This window comes from Oryctolagus cuniculus, chromosome X, assembly GCF_964237555.1.
Source record: "Oryctolagus cuniculus chromosome X, mOryCun1.1, whole genome shotgun sequence".
In the NCBI taxonomy this organism is placed as follows: domain Eukaryota; kingdom Metazoa; phylum Chordata; class Mammalia; order Lagomorpha; family Leporidae; genus Oryctolagus; species Oryctolagus cuniculus.
Genome location: NC_091453.1, coordinates 73037847 through 73046336, shown reverse-complemented (window position 1 = coordinate 73046336; position 8490 = coordinate 73037847). Strand labels below are relative to the sequence as shown.

General features: G+C 45.3%; 1 protein-coding gene across 1 annotated transcript; it reads left to right on the top strand.

Moving 5' to 3' along the window:
• Positions 1-663: 663 nt before the first annotated feature.
• PBDC1 (polysaccharide biosynthesis domain containing 1) lies at positions 664-6079 on the top strand. Its single transcript, XM_002720221.5, has 6 exons — positions 664-814; positions 916-981; positions 2294-2353; positions 3778-3918; positions 5125-5236; positions 5526-6079. Exons 1-6 carry the CDS (start codon positions 785-787, stop codon positions 5780-5782), a joined length of 666 nt encoding a protein of 221 aa, XP_002720267.2. The 5' UTR covers positions 664-784; the 3' UTR covers positions 5783-6079.
• Positions 6080-8490: the final 2411 nt, after the last annotated feature.

Genomic DNA, 8490 nt, shown 5'->3' with positions numbered 1-8490 from the left:
TCATGCCTATTTGTGATTTTAGGTACTGGTGTGTGTGTGTGTGTGTGTGTGTGTGGCCATGATGTCATCGCCACCTTGTTTCCTCACTATAGTTCCATCAAGGCAGAGATTTTTTTTGCTTGCAATTTTTTTAAAAGATTTATTTATTTACTTGAGAGGCTTAGTTATAGACAGAGAGAGGGACAGAGAGAGAGGTCTTCCATCCTCTGGTTCACTCCCTAAATGGTCTCAAGGGCCAGAGCTGCGCCTATCCGAAGCCAGGAGCCAGGAGCTTTCTCAGGTTCTCCCACACGGGTGCAGGGCCATCAGCAGGGAGCTGATGGTAAGTGGAGCAGCTGGGACTCCAATCGGAGCCCAAGTGGGATGCCGGCGCCGCAGGCGGATGCTACATCGGCAGCCCCAAGGACTAAATTCTTCATCTCGGAACTCCAGCCGCCAGAGCCATTGCTTTTTGTGATTTACTCCCTGGCGTGGGTTCTGGAGTGTGTGTGTGTGTTACACAAGCACGAATGGAGCGTAAATTCGAATTTCTGCCAGGATCATCATCGTAATTACTGCCAGCAAATTACCCGAGATCGCTGCCGCAGCCCCGACACAGAAACACGCCCCCTCTGCGAATAGCTGTTGAGGCGGAGTCTGCGACTACCTCCGGGCGAGAGACAGTGTGCGCAGGCGCAGGCGGAAGACACCGTCGGTTTGGTTTCTCTTTCCAGCCAACTGCGGAAGAAGCGCGAAAAAAAAAAATCACTTCCGGAGAGGTGAAGCCACGCTTTCTGGCGCCAACATGGAGGCTAGTAGTGGAACCGATGAACCGGTGAGACGTTGTTTGGGGTCGGGTGAGTTGGGAAGTCGGGCTGAATCGAGCCTTGAGCTCTTTTCTCTCTCTTCTCCCCCCTCATTTTTCGCTCTTCCCAGGTTTCCGGGGAGCTGGCGTCCGTGGCACACGCTCTTTCTCTCCCAGCAGAGTCTTACGGCAACGATGTGAGTATGACTCACCCACCGCTCCCACCCACCCAGCAGCCTAGAATCTTTATAGAACCTGCCAATGAATTATCCCCTGCCTTGATATATTTTGCAGACCCTGTCCCCGTCCGCTAGGAACCACACCTTTCAATTCATTCTAATCTTGGCTCCGAAACGCAGGAGTAATGCTTCTGGAAGTGGTTCTCTAACTTTGCAACACTTTAGAATCACGTGGGAGACTTTTAAACCTCCCAGTGTACAGATTGCAGTGTACACTAACTAAATCAGAATGTCCGGGGGATGGGAACCAAATATCAGTGCTTTTTAAAGGGACCCGAGTCATTTATTTGAGCAGCAGAGTTGCATTGGCTTTATAGCACGTCTGGTTTAGACCTTTAAGGAGAAAGTACAGATATATTTTAAGAAACAAGACAGAGGGATGTAAGAATCGTAATAACACACAGATAACGGTGTGATGCATACTAGCTGGGTGGGTCAGGTCTTGAGTTTCCAAAGAGGGAGTCCCGAAGTAACAAGGCAGTAAAAGACTAAGAACTGGATCCTCAAAGTGTAGGTGGATAAAGGACATGGATTGGTAGGTGGGGAAAGTGAATGGTCTAAGGCATGGAGGTACAAATGCAGATAGATTTTTCTAGAGTTAGTGGGATAGATTGGTTAGTTGGAGTGGGAGAATCCAGTGGAACAGGAGGTGGGCATTTGGTGTGACTATTTCTAGGTGTTATAGAGTGGGGAATTGGCTATCTGGTAAACACAAATGTAGATTATGATATGCTATACTAGTAAAAGTTTCATTTCCATTATCTTTGTCCTCCCAACAGCTCAGTGGTGTAGGTAAATATACAAAGATACTTCAAAAAGTACATGGTGAAGTAGAATTAAAATGTTTATTTTTCTGCAAAAATGTTTTGAAGTTCATACTTTTTTTATTATATGTATCTCCATGAACTTTTTGAAGACTCCCCCCAACCATGTGTGGCTCTCAAAATTCTTTGCACCCAAGTAAACAAATTTACGCGAGTCTTTAGAATATGATTAATGTTTTCTGTAATCTCATGCTTTGACTAGCTACTGAGAAAAGATAGGGAGTGGCCCATTGTGTTCTTTGTACTGTGTAGGTAGCTTCCTTTGCTTATCATGAGAACAAAAGAGTTATGATATTATTTGAATCCATTAGGTCAGCTTTGTCATTGGACAGTGATGCCACGTGTGGCAGCCCTTTTGAGTATTAAATAGACATCCACAGACTTATTTTGCTATCCAGTAGCAGGATTGAGAGACTTCTGACCTGCCGTTCTTTTCTCCTTTGCAGCCAGATATTGAAATGGCCTGGGCCGCAAGAGCGATGCAGCATGCTGAAGTGTATTACAAGGTGAGTTGTTTGTCTTCATCGTTAAGCAGAATTAAACATGTGATTGTGCTGTTTGGTGCTTTGGTGAATCAGTATTCTCAGCAAGTTAACCCTTTGTGTTTTTGAGGTAGTTTTTATTGCTATAAGATCTTACCTACAGAGATAAGAGTATGGAAGCAAATTTGTTTTGATAATTGGGATTTCTTCTTTGTCCAATGTTCTTTTGTGGTCAAAAGAATGCCTGGCATGGAAAGCCAAGACACTCTGTCAAAAAAAATTGACCTAAATGAAAGATCTCTGCAAGTGAGATCCCAGTGGAAAGAACGGGTCATCAAAGAAGGAGGTACCTTTCTCTGAAGGGAGGAGAGAACTTCCACTTTGACTACGACCTTGTCCAAATATGATCAGAGTCGGTGAACTCAAAAGGCTTCCATAGCCTTGGAAACTCATGACAAGAGCCTAGGGTGATTACTGATGCCATAACCAAGAGTGTCAATTTGTTAAGTCAACAACAGGAGTCACTGTGCATTTACTCCTCATGTAGGATCTCTGTCCTTAATGTGCTGTACATTGTGATTTAATGCCATAACTAGTACTCAAACAGTATTGTTCACTTTGTGTTTCTATGTGGGTGCAAACTGTTGAAATCTTTACTTAATATATGCTAAACTGATCTTCTGTATATAAAGAGAATTGAAAATGAATCTTGATGTGAATGGAAGGGGAGAGGGAGCAGGAAAGGGGAGGGTTGTGGGTGGGAGGGAAGTTATGGGGGGGGAGCCATTGTAATCCATAAGCTGTACTTTGGAAATTTATATTCATTAAATAAAAGTTAAAAAAAAAGAGTGCCTGGCTCATACATAACAAACATTTAGTATGGCTTTAGAGGGCAATAGCCAGGTATTAGTATAGTCAAATAGACCAATTGCCAAATTGATGGAAGGCACTATATTATGTCCCTTTAAAACTATGTCATGATTTCATCCAAGATTCAAGCTGTCAATACTTCTTAATGAAGTCTTTTGCCCTCAGAGTTCTATGCATTTTCTGTAGAAGGTAGGGGTAAGAGAAGTATAGTAAATTAGACACTAATGGGGCTGGTGCTGTGGTGCAGTGGGTTAAAGCCCCACCTGCACTGCCAGCATGACTCATGGGTGCCGGTTCATCGAGTCCCGGCTGCTCCACTTCCAATCCAGCTCTCTGCTGTGGTCTGGGAAAGCAGTGGAAGATGGCCCAAGTTTGGGCCCCTGGACCCGCATGGGAGACCTGGAAGAAGCTCCTGGCTTCGTCCAGCTGTTGTGGTCATTTAGGGAGTGAACCTGTGGATGGAAGACCTCTGTCTCTGTCTCTACTTCTCCCTGTAACTCTGTCTTTCAAGTAAAGAAAATAATTTTTTTAAAAAAAATTAGACACTAACATCTCTGTATTGTCTTCCTGTCTGGCAGCTGATTTCATCAGTTGACCCACAGTTCCTGAAACTCACCAAAGTGGATGACCAAATCTACTCTGAATTCCGAAAAATTTTTGAGAAACTCAAGATAGATGTGTTAGATCCAGAAGAACTCAAATCAGAATCGGCAAAAGAGGTAAGAATTCTGTCTCTTAAATATTACGTAGCATCTGACCAACAACTTTTTATAGGAGTAGGTTTTCATAGATTTAAAACTTTTTTGTTTTAAGGAAAATACTTAAAGAACCAGGACTTTTTTTGTTAAAATAAGCCAAGTTATGAAATAAATGAATGTTTTTCTGATTTGTGGATGTTTCATGTTGACTCAGTTTAATTTTTCTCCTTTTTGACTCGGCCATTTCAAATTCCCATCTACTTGGTCCTTTCAGGTGAAGTGGAATCAGCCTACTTAAATAGTACAGCTGGAAGGCCTGGAACTAGGGTGGCACATAGGGTACAGGGAGGTGTAAGTTCAGGGCATCATAGGCCAGGGATGTTTCTCATTGCTTACCTGATTATCTTGAACTTTTAACAGGGCACTATCATTTTTATAGTTAGGAAAAAATTTTTCCTTGGAAATGCACCCTTAGTTAACGAAGAATCTATACTTACAGCTCCTAGCAGGCTGCTAGTGATCTTTGGAACTTTGTGGCTATTGAGTGGACTTCTTTCTTACAATCTAATTTTATCTCTTTGGGCCAAACTTTTGCCTTTGTCTAATTTGTGCTTTGATGGGGGTGAATAGCCATGTTGGACTGAATTGGCTAATGACTTCAAAACAGAGCAGATAACCTATTTGCGAAATCTCATTTTAACTGTAATATAGAATTTAGATTTTGTTTTTACTGATTTTTTTTTGAAAGAGAAATCTTTCATCTCTTGGGTTATTCCTCAAATGGCCAGGTGGAAACGAGGAGCCAGGAACTACATCTAGATCTCCACATAGGTGGCAGGAACTCAAGTACTTGAGCCATGATCTGCTGGTTCCCAAGCACGTTAGCAGGGATCTGGACCAGAAGAATGGCCGGGACTCAAACCGCCACTCTGATAGGCGGTGCAGGCATCCCAAGCTGCAGCCTAACATGCTGTGCCACAGCAGCCACCCCAGGATTTAGGTATTTTTTTCAGGTTAAAACATTTGTTTGTGTAGGGGGAAATGGCCAGTTTAAAGGCACAGTAAACTTGGTGCTTGTTTCATTGTGAGACTTGTTACAGTTACCTCAACTCTAGTCTCTTCTGTTATGGTTATTTTCCTTAATCTGAAAGTGGAAGCCTCTCTCCTGGCCAGAGCACATCAGCCTCTTCCATTTGTCTGCTGCTGCATTATTTTTTCCCTTTGTAGACGTGGAGGCCGTTCTGCCTGAAGTTTGAAGGGATCGTGGAAGACTTCAACTATGGTACTTTGCTGCGACTAGATTGTTCTCAGGGTTACACTGAGGAAAACACCATCTTCGGTGAGTTTCTTCTGGAATTGTGAGGAGTCTAGTTTTACTGATAAATCAGTGACATGTATAGATCATCTTATTTATTCTGTCTTTAATGTAAAGGATCCTATTGCTATTTCTCAAGTAACTGTAAGCTCAGTATTTTCCATCTCATTGGTAGGGGATTAGAATTCATTCTCTGAAGCTTTTGAGTATACACAAATGGTTTTTACATTAGGTCAGCTTTACACATAGATTTCTAGCAGATTTAGGCAATTAACTGAAGCCAGGACATTAATCAACTCTATTCACCTTCCAGCCCCCAGAATACAGTTTTTGGCCATTGAAATCGCTCGGAACCGGGAAGGCTATAACAAAGCAGTTTACGTCGGTGCTCAGCACAAAGAAGGAGAGAGAGCAGGTGTCAGTGGAGCAGAGCAAGAGAAACCCGAGAAAAAAGAAGAGGAAGGAGCCAACAGTGGAGGGAAAAAAGAGGAGGGAGTTGCCGGAGAAGGAGAAAAAGAGGAAAAGGCCAAAGAAGGAGAAAAAGAGAAAGAAGCCGACAAGGAAATCTGAAGTGGGGAATAGCTGTGTAACACAGGTGAACAGGCAGTAGTGCTCTAGAGGCTACTACAGCTGAGCCAAATGCCACAGCGCTGTCTGCGCAGACGCCTTGGGTTATCAATGTGTATCTTCGTGCAATTGAAGGGTGCTGAGAGACATCTCTAGCCTGAGAGTCAGGAGCTGCTCTAGTTGTTTTATAAACTGGCTTAAAGACTTTAAGTGAGGTTTTAGTTAACTGTTTGTATGTTTCTTGACTCTCATTGCTGCTCAAGTAAGAAATCTTGTAAATAAATGTCTTTTGGTTCTTAATGATTATATTGGTGACTGACTATAAAAAGGTATTTAAAATTGTTAGACACTTCACATTTTTTTCAGGCATATAATCTCACAGTGTCTCATAAAATGACGTATGCCTGTTTGATAATTATTTTCCCTGTTTCCTGTGGTGAAGTTCTCTCACTGGTTAAGCTGTACCTGGTGTTGGGATTAGAGTACCCTAAGAATTGACTCTTGGCCTTTGAGTGACTATAGCTCTCTGATTTCCCTCTCTGTACCTGACAGAAGATTTGATAAACACTCTAGAGATAACATCAGTGGCTTGAACTTTATAGATTAGTGAATGCAGCTTAGTTCATATTAGGTAGCCAGGTTGTTACCTTAAAGCTAACCACAACAACAAAAAATTAAATGTAAAACCAAATAGAGTGCCTTCCTTTTATAATACTTATGGTCAATAGCATACATTTATATATATATTTTTTTTGACAGGCAGAGTGGACAGTGAGAGAGACAGAGAGAAAGGTCTTCCTTTGCCGTTGTTTCACCCTCCAATGGCCGCCGCGGCCAGCACGCTGTGGCCGGCGCACTGCGCTGATCCGATGGCAGGAGCCAGGTGCTTCTCCTGGTCTCCCATGGGGTGCAGGGCCCAAGGACTTGGGCCATCCTCCACTGCACTCCCTGGCCACAGCAGAGAGCTGGCCTGGAAGAGAGGCAACCGGGACAGAATCCGGTGCCCCGACCAGGACTAGAACCCGGTGTGCCGGCACTGCAAGGTGGAGGATTAGCCTAGTGAGCCGCGGCGCCGGCCATACGTTTATATTTTAAAACAAAATGAACTTTTTTATTTTGTAAAAGATTTGAGGCCGGTGCCACAGCTCACTAGGCTAATCCTCCACCTGCAGCACTGGCACACGGGGTTCTAGTCCCCGTTGGGGCGCCGGATTCTGTCCCGGTTGGCCCTCTTCCAGTCCAGCTCTCTGCTGTGGCCCGGGAGTGCAGTGGAGGATGGCCCAAGTCCTTGGGCCCTGCACCCGCATGGGAGACCAGGAGAAGCACCTGGCTCCCTGCTTCGGATCAGCGCGGTGCACCGGCCACAGTGCGCCGGCCACAGCGGCCATTGGGGGGTGAACCAACGGCAAAGGAAGACCTTTCTCTCTGTCTGTCTCTCTCTCTCACTGTCCACTCTGCCTGTCAAAAAAAAAAAAGATTTATTTGAAAGATAGAAATCTGACCACTGATTCACTCCCCAAATGCCTTTAAGAGCCACAGCTGGGCCAGGCTGAATACAGGAGCCTCGAACTGCATCTGAGTCTCCCAGTGGGTGTCAGGGACCCAAGTGGTTGGGGTTACTATCCACTGCTTTCCCAAGCACATTAATAGGAAGCTGGATTGGAAACAGGAGCTGGGACTTGAAGCAGCATTCCGATATAGGATATGGATGTCCCAAGTGGCAGCCTAACTAGCTGCACCACAGTGCCTTGCCCCTGAACATATTTTTAGGTATTCTGTTAGATTCCCAAAGTTGCTAAATTGATTTTCTTTCTTTCTTTTTTTTTCTTGACAGGCAGAGTGGACAGTGAGAGAGGGAGACAGAGAGAAAGGTCTTCCTTTTGTTGTTGGTTCACCCTCCAATGGCCGCCGCAGCCGGTGCGCTGCGGCTGGTGCACCGCGCTGATCCAATGGCAGGAGCCAGGTGCTTCTCCTGGTCTCCCATGGGGTGCAGGGCCCAAGCACTTGGGCCATCCTCCACTGCATTCCTGGACCACAGCAGAGAGCTGGCCTGGAAGAGGGGCAACCGGGACAGAATCTGGCGACCCGACTGGGACTAGAATCAGGTGTGCCGGTGCCGCTAGGCGGAGGATTAGCCTAGTGAGCCATGGCGCCGGCTGCTAAATTGATTTTCTATTAGGGGGGCCTGTAATGGCTTTCAAAATTACACACTTCAAGCCGGCGCCACGGCTCACTAGGCTAATCCTCCGCCTAGCGGCGTCGGCACACCGGGTTCTAGTCCCAGTTGGGGCGCCAGATTCTGTCCCGGTTGCCCCTCTTCCAGGCCAGCCCTCTGCTGTGGCCAGGGAGTGCAGTGGAGGATGGCCCAAGTGCTTGGGCCCTGCACCCGCATGGGAGACCAGGAAAAGCACCTGGCTCCTGGCTCCTGCCATTGGATCAGCGCGGTGCGCTGGCCGCAGCGCGCTGGCCGCGGCGGCCATTGGAGGGTGAACCAACGGCAAGGGAAGACCTTTCTCTCTGTCTCTCTCTCTCACTGTCCACTCTGCCTGTCAAAAAAAAAAAATTACACACTTCAGTTTTCCTTGCATATATAGAAGGGTGCCTTAAAAGTTCATGGAAAATTTATTTTGGTGCAAGAAGATTGACGTTTATGCACGAAGAATCTACAAAAAGTTTATGGGAAATATATATTATGAAAATATTGATACTTT